At 40.2% G+C, this 14,858-nt stretch overlaps 1 protein-coding gene across 3 annotated transcripts in view; it reads left to right on the top strand.

Moving 5' to 3' along the window:
- The window catches only part of LOC124166615 (calpain-A-like), a 282,292-nt gene that overhangs the window by 90,263 nt on the left and 177,171 nt on the right, over positions 1-14,858 (top strand). Inside the window, exon 1 of one of the 3 annotated variants that reach the window (XM_046544220.1) lies at positions 8,838-9,637. The exons of the other annotated variants lie outside the window; for them this stretch is intronic. Within the exon in view, the coding sequence (XP_046400176.1) occupies positions 9,449-9,637 (189 nt within the window). The 5' untranslated portion in view covers positions 8,838-9,448. Of the gene's footprint in view, positions 1-8,837; positions 9,638-14,858 lie in introns of those variants that run through there. 3 annotated transcript variants of the gene reach the window in all.

Below are 14,858 nucleotides of genomic sequence, written 5' to 3'. Positions count from 1 at the left end.
CCAACCAATATTCGAAAATGATGCTTTAAAAAATAGGCATAGACTTTACCCTTGACAAATTGTAAAACTCGACCGGTGTGTGGTGATTGTGGTCGAGGTCTAAACATCACTGGGAACGGAAGGATGAGCTTTTGGAGGGAGAGAAGATGATTGAGAAATGTGGACAAATTCTCGTCGCAAGATGCGGAATGAGGGTCTTGATCCCAGCCAGCATCACTCCCCTCGATTCTCATAAACTACGTTTCCATCCGTAGGATAGCTATTTAAGAGTTGAAATACTGGTAGGTAGGACCGGAAGCAGGTTTCGGATAGAGTTCCGGCAATAGAGTCTCCGGCTTTTTGAGTAGTAAATATTTATGCACATTCTTTGCGCGAATGTCCATGTCCGGAGAGCTTGATTTTCCTCTGCGGCTAAGCTGTCCAAGGATGGTAAATTTCCGAAGAGACTTATTTATTTTATTTATTTCCCATTTCCCCGTAAACAGCACTTTGCGGCCTTTATAACGGGTTTATCAACATCAACAACTTACAACACAAACATCCATGCCCTGGTTAGGGATCACCTACCCAGGCGGGATTCGAACCCGCGACCTACGGACTGGCAGGCGAGGACTTTACCCCACCGCCACCGAGGCTGGCTATATATATCTCGGGGCAAAATAATATATGCCACAATCGCATTAATTAATTTATACTGAAATAAATTTTCACGGAATAAAATCAATATCCTTTGCCTTGGGCTACAAATTTGGCGCGGTGGAAAGGCTTGCGAGTTCCTATGACCCCTATAGACCCCTACACTGGAGAGATTGATTATAAATCATTCCCGGTAAGGCCACCCATGCCAGATAGGTCAAAGGTTAAGAGCTGGACGATCTGAATATCGCTTATAAGGCATCAAAAATGAAAGAAAGAAAAAGAAAAGAAAAGAAAAAAAGGAAGTAATATGCTCTTTAGGGAAATAAAAAATAACTGTGAGGTGCTTTTATTATTCTGAAAATTGATTACATTCCTTCCGAAAATGTATTCAAATGTTTTCTTATGTCATGCAAACATTTCAACTACACTGACAACGGAAACATATGCGCCAAATTTTCATTCTTTCGTCAATAAGCTGGTTGGGGTCCCACCATAACAGATTCGAATAGCTTCTTGGGCGAGTTCAGTGCATGCTTGTGTCGTTGCGTCATCAACTCAAGTGTCCGCGGGAACCCGGCTTCCATCCGGTCGAGAATGTCATCCGGAGAAATGGACCAATCTCGGCTGACCTATCTCTTCGCAGTTGTCGATTACATCAGTGGTGGAAACAAAAGGATGAGTTGTGATCTTGAAATAATACTGATGGCATCACTTCAAGAGATCAATGTCTTCTATTCATGATCGCCGCTTTGCCTTGGCGTGAACTCACCGCTATTTGTGGAACTGATAAGAGAGCAAATGGCATTAGCGGTTGACACATGCGAGATCGTATTTCGCATAATTCTTTTACGCCTCCCTTCATCTCTCGGCGGCTGTCATCGTCCATGCCTCACTCATAGAGGGACATACGTGTCTATGCTTAAATTTCCTGCCGTAAGGAGATCCTACTTTGTATGGAATGCTCTCTTTGCCTGGGCTATTCTACTGATAATTGCTTTCTTGCCTCTTCCATCGCAGGTTATTTTGCTTTCCAAATAACGGAATTCGTTCACCTTTACCAGTTTTTGGTTCCATATTTTGATGTCAGTAATAACTTCTTCTCTTCTGTTTCATACCAATACCCTAGCATTCTCCCTATTTATCTTCAGCTAATATGAGGCCGCTATGCTTTCCATATTTGCTAAAAACCTTCCTCAGATCTGTCTCTGCTATCACAGCCATGTCATTGGCAAATTATAGAATTCTAATTTTTTCCACCAACGATTTTAACCAATGAAGTATTTTTCTTTGATTTCATTCATGACTCTCGATATAAACGTTGAAATTTATGGGGGACAGATCAAAATCTTGCTTCACGCCTTCACTATTCATATTTTTTCTTAGTTTGCCAACTTGGGTTTTTTAAGATTGTCATTCACATTTTACACTAGATTGTTTCGGTTTCCTGGACTACTTTTATTTTTTTAACTTAGCGCCATTTAGTTATCGCTCGGTACGTCCTCTGTTAACACGTCTGCGCGCGACACCTAGAAATGTATGCACATCACTATTTTGAAATCAAATGTTGCGCTTAATGACACACTCATCTTTATCCGACCGTTGGCATGAGGGGGCCCCTTCTCTAGTTTATTTTAATTGCCGGTTGAGGCAGAGTTTGAGAAACAAAGAGTCACGTATTTTTCTATTTCGACCGGAATGTTTACATTTACCATTTGTCGGTTTTTTTTCTCCATAATAATTTAAGTCATTGATATTTTAAACGAAACAGAAGTGACCCATGAAATATATTTTCGTTCCTCCTTCTTCTCTACCATATGTATAAATATTCAGAATTATAAGAGAAATAATGTGTAAAGCGACAATTTTTATTGTTTTCTGGTAATAATCGCCTAAAATTACGTCTTAAATAATACAAATCAACTGTTCAGTGTGCATGTGACACAAGTACTGCATGGAATGTAACGTCGTTGGCTCGTCTGAAACTTTAGTAATACTAATAAATTAACCTATAGACGTTTTTAGTTCCTAGTGAAGGAGTGTCTGCATCTCAATCATGAGTTCAAAATTGATATGTTCGTTTTTTCTCCTAGGCGAGTTATTTTTGTACCTAGGGGGTTTGGTCTACATTCTTTTCATCATCATTAGTCAACAATCGTAAGATCAGTATGACGCAGATATCTATTCAGCTCATCGATCTGCTGTTGTTCCAATAGGGACGTGTAGCTTCTATTTTGAATCCTTTTTACTTATCCAATGCAACTCATTCGGGGTCGTCCCTTACCCTTTTTCCGGTCCATTTGGCCATCTGCGATAGGTTAATTTCCTTCATCAAAGAAAACGAAAGGCATTGATTGCGATTCGTTACTCACCATTAGTGTATTCATAATATACAAATTATTTGGAGTTAATTGGTCAATTTTTGGTTAAATGGTCAATTTTAACCTCATTTAAAAAAAGCCAGATGGCGCCCATGCGATGCCACTCAACGTGACGTCACTAGGACCTAGTTTCTGTACGAGTGGATAGGAGTTTTACACCGTCTGAGATTACCAATGCATGCATGAGGCACAGAGCTCGGAGAAACATCTCTTAATAATCACCTATTAAAACTGCCTAATGTGGGAAAGTTTCCTTCGTTCGATAAGGTATTAATAATCCTTATTTAAGCCAAGCGCTACCTGCTAGCAAGGTACTCTACGCTACTGCCATACTCGGCAGCAATAAGCCTGTATCGTAGCGGCGTTCATAGCCTCGCACCCAGGTGGCCTCAAACAGCAGCAGTCAGACGTCACACGGGCTTTTCCCAGCATTCATACTTAGCCGTCGCGTTTTCGCGCGCTTGAAATTTTTCACTTTTCATTTAGTCGCTAAAAATAGACATCGTCACTTAAAAATCTAAAAGCGTGAAATACGTACTCCAGGTGTAATAATACACACGATTTAGGCAGTAGAAAATAATAGGAAACCACCCTATTGTCTCCATTGGGCCATCATACCTTATGATGTGGCTCATTAAGTTTCCTTCTACTTAAGGTTTTTAGAACACTTCTATTTTCACCCACTCACTTCCTCATTACTTATTTCATTGATCCATTTCCTTTTCATCATTCTTTCGCAGCACCACATTTCGAATGCTTCCGCTAGTGGCTTCTCTGCTGCTGTTTATATATCCATACCATACGTAAACATAGTCCACAATTAGCATCGAATGAATCGCTGCCGTCTTTTATGTTGTAAGTAAATTCTTTTTTCTACGCCCTTTTCGCCGTCACTATCTACTATTTCATTCTTGCTTCGTCCATCACTATTTACTCGCGTTTCTTTTTAGAAAACTCTTTCATCTCTCCAACCGTCTTTTTTTTTTTGTTGTTTCACTGTATAGTGTTTCAAAGCTTGCCATTATTTTTTATACATACGGCAATAGATTTTTTGACTAACCTTCGTCAGTCAGCGGAAAACATGATAATGAGGTGATGACCCCCGTGGTTCTCTACCATCAAGAAAATTATTGCGACCAACCAACTTAACCAACCCTTGCGCACTGTACAAATAGCAAACATCGAGAAAATTTCCGGAAAATTCACGGAGAATGCATTTTTATTAACTCACCTCTGAGATTAAGTACCCCCTCTTATTTAAACCTATTTATCCTCTTATTTAAAACATTAATTTGCGAAAAAGGCTCTCAATCCTTCCCACATATGATTCCATTCAATTCTTTTCCTCCAGCCATGCCATGTCTAGAGTAGACACGTGATTAATCTGCCAGGAACCTTATAGACATAATAACGCCGCGGGATTCACACGATAGGATAGGAACCGACTCGGGCAGGAAGTATCATAACTAGAGATACGTGAAAAACGCACATACATTTTTATTTTATCGCACTTTCAATAACAGTATCGTATTTTATCACATTTTGCCGCGTCTATTTTTTTAATTTTCATAATGTGGTAGATGACGATAAAATGTAGTGAATCACAGTTATATGACAAAATACGGAATATTTTAAATAATTATGTTGTAGAACAATTATAAATTAAGGAATAAGACACGTAGTAGCGGATGTGTAGCTTTCGCGCGCCCACTTGTAGTTCGCAGCCACTTAGTGTCCCAGCCAACTAGCAGCTGGCCAGTCGCTCACATGCTTTAAGCGGTGAGTGTCGGCGGAGCATTTAAACTGCGCGACGGCACAAAATGTACGAATTTTGCCGTCGAAAAGGCAAATTAGCGTAAAAATATCATGAAAGTCCAGTCATCGCATTTATTTGCGCACATCGCATCTATATCGCATTTATCGCATTTGCGATTTTCACGCATCTCTAATCATAACTTATATTATCTACTCCACTACTCCTGTGTCCATGTGAACCCAAGATGATTATTGGCCCACTCCCTCCACTCTTCTCTGTCTTCCATCATTCCTATTTCTGCTCTCCTTATATTCTTCAGCACTTGGTCTATCCAACGCAGTCTTTCTTCTACCATTGAAAACTTCTTGATCATGATGGTATTGTCCCTTATAGATATGTGGGCCAACTATCTTTACCTTTCGTTTTTTAATTTTGCAATAATGCGGCTCGATATAAATCTCACTCAGTTCTCTATTTTTTTCTGGTTCTCCAAAATCTTGTTTCATAATTAGGTCTAAATATTTTCCTTAGACCTTTGTTTTTATAGGTTATGGGTTTTTTTGTTAATTGAAGACTTTATAATGCCGTTGAAAAAAAAGATGGGCTCATATCAGTAGCCCATGAGTTAAAACAGGTCTTCCGTAAGTAAGCAGCGGCTGATTTTTCTATGGAAATATATAAACAAAAGCTTATTTTTAAGATAGGACGTTACTTTAAAGGCCTTTTTCACCTGATGAATGAAAGACTTGATTATATCATTGTTATCATGGGAGGGGGGGTGGCTCACCAAAACCGGATGTCTGTACCGTTTCATTGCATTCGAGAAAATAAGCGATTCCTCGAAAGAGATTATTTTTATGAGTATTCCCCCACTTGAGAGGCCGTATACCTCCCACTTCTTCTGAAATCTTCTTTGCTGATGGAATAATCCCTTAAACCGTATGTTAATGTCTTGAAATTTTCAGGGAATACAGTGGAGACCGTTGCCAACGTTTGACTTTATATCACATATGACGAAGGGCCTTTTACTTTTTTTTAATATTTGGTCAGATTTATTTTTTTACCCATTTGAGATACAGCCAAAAGTTGAAGGGGGTCAACTTTGCTGACGCTGAATATTTCTAGATAATGTCAGCTTATGTTGAAAGCGACAGCCACCAAAGCGCGGCACATGTGGGAAGTATGGCTCCTGTAAAACCCAAAGGAAGGCAGCCATAATGCAAGGCACTGACGGAATTACGAAAACATTTATTTTCGAGGAGAGCAAAGATTCGTTTATTTCTAGCTTATTTGAAGGATTTGAGTGCCAATATGCACAGAGAAAGAATTGGTATGCTGCGATTTGCTGACGACTTTTGCGGTAATAGCTGGAAGGGGCGCAGCTAGGAATTAAGGCTGGGGGGGGTTGGGGGTTTATGTGTTACTAATACCGGGGTGTGTGGGGGTCTGGAATACCTTCCAGGATAAGCGGCAGGTGCGAGATTAATAAATTGCGGAATTTTAAGATAAATAGTTCAAAATGGTGAGTTTTACGGCTTTCTGATGGATATTTTATCAATCATAACACTATTCTAATAGTAATATCAATCCAATTAAGTAAAATGGATTAAACATAAAAATTTCTCTGAGCTCTGGGGGGGTTTTATCCCCCAAAACCCCCCCTCGCTGCGCCACTGATAGCCGAGACAGAGAATGAATTGAAGAAGGCTTTGACAAATATGGAAAAGACACTAGTGAGATAAATATTAGCTTAAAATAAACAAAAATAAGACTAAGATATGTTTGTATGCAGCTAAATGGAGGGTCTAGGACAAACATTTAACTATAAAAGCATAAACTTGAAGAGGTGCAACCGAGGGATCCGAAGAATCATCAACGATGGATGAAGCGAGAAAGAAATTGCCAACATTGTAGCACAGGCGAAGGGGAATTACAGGAAAAAATAATCTTTTTACAGCTGAAAATACAAGTATAGAAGTGAGGAAACAAGTCATCAGATGCTACATCTGGAGTATGATTATCTATGGAAGCGAAGCTTTTACGCCGATAGCACCAGAGAAGTCAAGAGTGGAAGCATTCGAAATGTGGTGCCAGCGAAAAATGATGAAGATAAAATGTATCGACCAAGTAATTAATAAGTAAGCGCTAGGAAGAGTGGGAGAAAAGAAAAGTCTTCTAAAAACTTTAAGCAGAAGACGGGACAACTTAGTTGGCCCCAGTATAAGACATAATGGCCTGCTCGAAACAATCGTTGAAGGACAAGGAAGAAGGGCAAGGGATGGCCCCGAATGAGTTACATAGGACAGGTTATAAAGGATGTAAAACAGAATAAATCTTCGCTATGAAAAGGATAGCGGATAGGAGAGAGGAATGGAGAGCTGCGTCAAACTAATCCTAGGATTGTTGACTAATGATGATGATGAACAGAATAGCTCATTCTTAAATATATAGAAATTGGCTGTTCTCATTAAGGGAGAGGGGAAGACCCATTGATGCCCAAAACGCATAATCTTTTCCATTTCATTGTTTACATTCAAATAAGCGACTCCTCAGAGAGATTATTATGAAAAGTAATCCGATCGTTGAGCTTGGTTTGTGTGGGGCATTTTGCGAAGTACTCCATCCTGTCTCCCTTTCCACTTCATGCGAATCTCGGCAATTGGCACTGCATACAAGAGACCCTGGTCCGATCCTAGGAAGCTTTATTTTTGCCGCGACTTTGGACGCAACTTAACCAGGTTTTAAAAATACGAGCGGCGTGGCGGTGAGTGCAGAACGACCCATTTATTCACAACATTTTCTATTTAATATTTGAAATTGCGAGGGATTTCATTGGAGATTTATAATTTTTATAGATCACATCGTTACGAATATATCGTTCGTTAATAGCTCGCTACGCTTGTGTGGTAACTGTGGTTACCGGTTATGTACCTGATATTCAGCTGTTGCTGATAATCGGCGTTCGGTTTATTGTGTAATTTGGCGCTAATGAGTTACATGGCTATTTGTGTATTATTGTTTTGAGTGAGTAACTGCTCTTCTTGCTCTTTGATATATGAAATGTGGGTTTCCTTGGTAATTCCAGATTGGTATTAGTAGTGTTTTTTATGTTCCCTTTTGGGGAGTCTTCTAAGGCTTTTGCGGTGTCGTGTAGGAATTGTGGTCTTCTTTTAATGTTAAGGTTGTCATGTATATATTTGTTGCGGACGTACCAGGGGTCGCCCGTGGTTGTCCTTAAAGCCCGGTATTGTGTGACTTCAGGCTAGTGTGAATGTGTACTTGCGATTGAGTCTCATGCGGGGACCCGTATGTGATTATGGGTCTGATCATGGCTGCGTATAGGATTTTTTTGGATTCTTATATGAAATTCGGATCGCTTTCAGCGACTGTTGTTAAATACGCGGTGAGAGACAAGACATCTACATGATCGAGCCACCTCTAGGGTGTTTGGCAGGGGGTGATCAATCATAAGCATGCAGCATGCAATTGGACTCCCACATGCACACCACACAGTCCAAATAACGTCACGCATACTAACAAATTATACTACCATATGCTGTTAGAATTAATAATAGAATTAAGAAACATGCATTAAGTTTTACATTAGTTAGCAGGCTACACTACAAGTCATCTAATGTATTTATAAGTTATATCGCTGGCGTTATAATCTCTTATTGATCGTGGAAAAAAAGACATTCTGAATCTGTCTGTTCTACAGTCTTATCTCCCTGATATCTGGAGGTCGATTGGAGAAACCTATGTTGCAAATACACGGTGTCAACAACATCTGAAAATGAAATCCACTCGGTTCATGCGGGCCAGCCTTTTCCACTGGCGGCGTCGTGCACTGCTGGGATTGGGCTCTCCGACCGAACCAAGGTCACGATTCCTGCCCCTGACTCTTATGCAGCCACGCATCGCGACAACCCGTTGTCTGCTTTCGTGGCAGTGTCGGGGGGGGGGGGGGTGGAGTGAAAGTAGGGGGGGTTGGAATAGGTGTACGTGGGTGAGTGAGGGGAGGGTGGGAGGGGGTAGTATGAGTGAGCAACGGAGAGAGCAGTGAGCTCACTCGCAGAGGAAGAAGGAGAAGCCGAGAGAGACCCAACCAGCTCACGCAGTGCGAGAGTCAACGGATACACAAGTGCGGGCGACGCTCCGGCTCTTCACTTGGTGGATTCTTAGTGCTTGCACCGTCGTCATGGCACGCCCGTAGCCATCTAGTGTTCCGATTGAAGGAGGATATCGAGGCAGGAATACGCCACAGTGTTCTAACAGTGCGAGGAAGACTCACCCGCAGTGGACTACCACCGTCTGAGCCCACTTGTGTACCATCCAAGGAAGTGATTGGAGAGGATATTGAAACAATTAAGGCGCCGACAGTGTTGAAACAGTGCGCGGAAGACTCACACCCATGTAAATATACACACGAGGAAGCGCTAGCTACTTGATAGTTAGTGCCGCTCGTTCAGGCTTCCCCGCTAATTACGGGTGCGAATTTGTCGTGATAACATTTGCTTCGCGGCGTTGGCTACAGCTCTTCGCGAGTTTCCGTGTCTCGATTTCAGGTGTTTTCAAGGAATAAGAAGGATATTTGTCTGGAATAGTGTAATAGGAGAGGTGTTGTGGTTTTTCCCGTATATTATTGTGTCTGGTGCGTGTTTGGTTGTGAGTTGAGATGGGTCAGATGGAGGAAGAGGAGGAGGAGCGGAAGATGTCGCTGTACGAGTTGCAGGACCAGTACGAGGAGAACGGATACGGAGGAGGAGGGGGGGAGAGGGGGGCAGGGGGGATCGACTTCAAGCCGTTCATCCGAACCGCCTCTGAAATCAAAAAAATCCTCCCGTCCCTCTTCAACCTCAAAGTGGTGAGTGCGATGATCCGTTCAATTGTATTAGGCTCAACTATGTGGAAGTTAATACTCGACAATGAAATGGAGACTTCGTTGATTTCCACTGATTTATTTCGTCCGTAGGTACTACACGTTTCGAACCATAGAGGTCATTATCAAGTACTGACAACTGACTGACAAGTGTTCTGTACTTGATAATGACCTCTATCGTTCGAAACATGTCGTGCGGACGAAATAAATCAGTGGAAATCAACGAAGTCTCCTTTTCATTTTCGAGTCCGATGATCATCTAAAGGAACACAAAAGCGTGGTAGCCTAGTGAATAAAAGGCTTGGGTGCTGATCGAGAGGTTCCGGCTTCGAATTCAGGGGGAAGCCTTCGTCCATGATGAAGAATACAAATGGTTATATCCACACTTTTTAATTCAACACTTAACAAAAGACCAATGGTTTCAACACATTGTGTCATTTTCTAGGTGAGAAACCGGGTGAAAACCTTGAAAATGACACGATGAGTCGAAACCATTGATCTTTTGTTAAGTGTTGAATTAAAAAGAGTGGATATTACCATTTGGGTTCTTCATCATGGATGTAGCGAACCTCCACACAATCAAACCTGAAACGAATTTATTCGGAAGCCTTCGAATATGTGGCCCATGGATGGAATATCCAGAATGAGTGAAATTCACATGCTTTTAGCTTTGTCCGGGGCGAGGTCTACCCTCACCTATCCAAGCCATCCTTCGGGTTGAATCGGGTTAATTGAAGTAACTTCATAATCATCGTCCCTACTGGTTAATAATCGGTCTAGAATATAGCTGCTGTTATCTTATTTACGCAGTAGATTACACTTACTGCGATAAATATATTATTCGGTGCGGCCTCAATATAATCAAATACCTCAATTTCGATTAGGGAGGAATTGTTATCAGAGGAAAGTAGTCGTTTAAAAAGATAAAAATGATGTTATAAACCTTTTGGAGGTAAGATTCTAGGCATTCGACATGGACATGTAATTAATAAGATAAGTTCATTAGGAATGTATTATTATTGAAGTATTCTTCCGGTTTAAGTGGATCAACATTTTGCTGATATCTCCAGCCCGTCTCCCCTTCAAACTCGGAATTTCCTCTTCAGAATACAATAAGGCATATTCAATTTCATTCCATCTATGACTCACATTCTCTTCTCTTCCTCCCTCGCTTATTGAACGTTCTTTCCATAAACATAGCTGCACCGTGCGTGGACAGCACGAGTCAATGCCTAAATCTATGTACTGAAAAAATGCACCGCGCAACCTCTCAACTTGTGTGAATGCATGAATCAGAGAAATTGGGACCTGTTCCAATTTGGTTCATGCATTCGTACATGTTCCGTTTCGGTCCATGAGAATCGCTCATGCATTCAGAAATTAACTGGAATACGTGTGGAATTTGCCGTGTATCCATGCCTTAACACTGTTTTCTGCTTCCCCTCCCTGCTTTTTCTGACATCCGTGTCTCATGTCTCCTTAAAGCTGGGAATTATCGGAAATTCGTCTCATGAGGATTCATACCTCCCTCTCGACCGATTGGATTTTGTTTTCTTTGTGACGTATCGCTCTTTAAATGCTTTCGCTATGATCTTTAAATTTCAGGGCAAGGAGAGTAGACCTTGGTCAAAATTTTTCTTTTTATTACTTGTAAACAAAATGTGCATCTGAGAAAATACCTGTTAAAATTTTCTAAGTTGAAATGCAGTCAAAATATTGACTAAGGTTTACCCTACACGCCCTAATTATTTGAAGATGAATGCATGAGTATTTAAGCGAGAAATCCACCAGCAAACAAGACCGGAAGAGCTGGAAGTAATATTGTATGAAGGTATTATTATTGAATTACCGACCAAGAAAACCAATCAAAATAACATTGCACGCGTACACGACATTGGAGTTGATTTTAAATAGCTAATTCGTTAATCTTATGGCGATCTTGCCATTCGCTTCAATATCTGACTAATCGTTTACTGCTGTTGAGATTAAAGTAACAGGTGGGCCGTATCGGATGGCGCCCGCCGTCGTCATGGCGACCGCGGCCTCCCGGAATAAACGTGATTCTCGCCGATGTCGGGGCTGTGTTTTGACGCCATGAACCTTTGTTTCCGGATGGTGGCGTTCCAACAGCCGTGCATCGGGGACGATGCCGGGTTGAGTCAGCGGAATGGTTTCCGGGATTTCCACCGCGTCAGTCCATTCCCAATGGGCAACAATTTCGCCGGCAATGCTGGCGCAATAAAATATTAACATGAGATTTTTTGGAGAGAGCGATTTAAAATACAGAAATATCAATTTTCTGTGATTTCAACTTTTTCTAATTAAATTTCACGCATCAATCTCTGGATTACATATATATTATTTGTTTTCTTTCGGCCTCTTCCGATAAATCCATTTCCAATTCCACAATTCATGAGATTTTTTTAGAGAGAGCGATTTAAAATACATATATTATTAAATTTCTGTGATTTCAACTTTTTCTAATTAAATTTAACGCTTCAATCTCTGGATTGTGTATACATTACATATTTGTTTTCTTTCCACCTCTACTAAATCTATTTCCAATTCCATAATTTTTTCATTAATAAAGCCATTCAGACTTCTCTTTCTGCAACTCCGTCTCATGAGATCTCTCACAACATTGTCATTAAAATATATACAATAAATAAAAAGTACATTTACTCACAAAGGCTCTCACTAATCGTGCATTACTCCTAGAAATCTGAGAAAATTCATAAAAATACGCAAAAGCTAAAAGTTTCTATCGGTTGGTAATTGATCGGTATATATCTAGGCAAGGATTACATTATGTATGACTGTTGTAACGGAAGGATTTATTGGGTATTGGCTGCATCTGCATGTTGTTTATTTTATGAGGAGGAGAAACACTCAACCCCTGCCAGAAACTCTAAGGGTTATATATACCGCAGGATATAATGTACGTGCATATGAAGCTTTGCAAGCATTCATCGACGCATATATTGTTAAAGGAGTCTTAATTCTCGAGTTATTCTCATTTCTCTCGGTTGACATATTTCACATGACATTTCGTCGCCTATCTCGTCGGAATTCGCTCTATCCTCTCCAATTCTCACTCATCTAGCCTTTTAATTGCGCAATTAGCTAGCAGGTGGTGGTTTTGTGCTTGATGAGGGCCATCCGTGCATCGTTTGGCATTTCGACGGCATTGATTCATTTTTTTTATCCACAGCGGCTTTCGTCTCGACTCTCTCTTCACGCGATTCGAGCTGCGGGAGGTTCCGTGGCGATCTTCAACTGTTACATTTCGCCGGTCAGCACGAGAGCGCGCGTGGTGAGGTCGTCATGGTGACGCGAGTTATTTTTAGCGGTTGCCTCGCGATGAGCACTCGGTCGTTGCGAAGGAGAGGGAAAACTATGAGAGGAGAAGGAGCACTACGCGAGCGAGGGACACGCATCCGCGTATTTCTATGGATATCTATTACACACCAGCAAACATCGTGCAAGAGTATATTTCTCTGCCCCAGCATCTATCAAATACAGTTATAAGAAGAGGAATATCAACGTAAACGCCCAGCATTTAGCGCAATACAGATTATGACGGTATTATATCTTAAAGTGAGAATTAGTATTATTATTGTAATCACTAATTTTCAAGCAAACTTTTGATTTTAGTTAAAAATGAGAGTTTTGATATCAAAAATTATTAAGGCAAATTCTAAACGCGAAAAATAAAAATCGCTGCCAGGAACCCAATTCTTGGCATATGAACCATACGGAGAGAGACAAGACAAGAGTCCAGTTATAAGTAATACGATAGTGTAAAAAACTTCTTGGAAGAATAAATGAATGCGCCATTTTCATGGAAATAGAACGAATCGTGCCGTCATCTTTAAAAGAAACTTAGTGTCACAATGCGTATGTATTTCTATTAATCCCAGAGTTCTTAAATTTTATAAAGCCCTGACGCTTTCATCATTCAAATTTTATGCACTGATGCGCTAATATCCGACCATTTTGAACCGATATATTCATTCATGTCCGTGGGAAAATAATGCCGCCTTAGTCTGAAGATCAACTACTGCTCATTCGATTCTTTAAAAAAGTATGTACATAATTTAGAATATATTTCTCATATTTAATTTTTAATATTCTTCTGTTCGGCTACGAATCACCCATTATCATTTGCCAATGAATCGTAAGCACAAGTAAAAATTCTTACGCCTTCGATCAATATGGTCCTCATAGGGTGATGATTTGCAATAAAGAAGTTACTTATCCCTTTGAATGCGGATAGATTCACTCACAAACGAAATGTTTGAAGTGCTTGACCAAGGACAACAAAAGGAGTTGGGAAAACTAAATTTCCTCGAGAATCAGAAGCGGCGCCACGAACTTTGTCCTGAGAATTTTGCAGGTGACCGCAATTTCCACCTGCACCATGTCATTCTCATCAGTGGGTCATTCTCCCACAATCGTACAAAATTATTTCCATGGAAGGCAACAAAAAAGCCAAAACTGACGTAAACAAAAATAAAGTGGCATATCATTTTATGTATCCTTTTTCTAATTTTAGTGACAAATTAGCAAAGAAAAAAAATTATATTCCCAAAATTTAATGTCCACACATTATGATTCGTCATGCCCGTGGACAGTCCCACATAGATTTTCGAAGACGTGTTTATGGTATTTACTACCTTTACTAAATAATTTATTATAAAATCCATGATTAAAAGAGTTAAAACAATATGAGCATTCCAAAATAGTCTTTTTTGGTTGCTTGTATTTCATAATATTTATTATAGAATAAAAAAAACGTTTGTCCTACCGAAAAAAGCAATGTCCGTGGACACACTGGAAAAAGGGAGAATTATTCATTAGATATGGTGGCAGCCCTGAACAACCAATGTGTAGAGAAAGATATCGTCAGCTTTATTTGGTTGTTTGAGTTTATACTTGGTTTAGTGAATGTTTTAACGCTGGAAGAAAAAAATTGGTTCAGTTTTTTGAAAGAGCCAAGATCATCAGTCATGTCCGTGGACAGATAAAAATTAGTAAAATAAAATCTGTTACTAATTACAATTAAGATATCTTTTGCAGCTATAAAATGCAATTTCAATGTAGTAAGGACAGTGTTCTAACTTATATTAAGTCCCGACTATAGCTTAATTTAGAGGAAATCGTCATGTGCGTGGAAATCATGTTCGTGAAATCTGCAGCCCATGGA

The sequence above is a fragment of the Ischnura elegans genome, chromosome 10 (assembly GCF_921293095.1).
Source record: "Ischnura elegans chromosome 10, ioIscEleg1.1, whole genome shotgun sequence".
NCBI lineage: Eukaryota > Metazoa > Arthropoda > Insecta > Odonata > Coenagrionidae > Ischnura > Ischnura elegans.
Note: the sequence above shows the minus strand (reverse complement) of the source record. Positions and strands in the feature narration are given on the sequence as shown.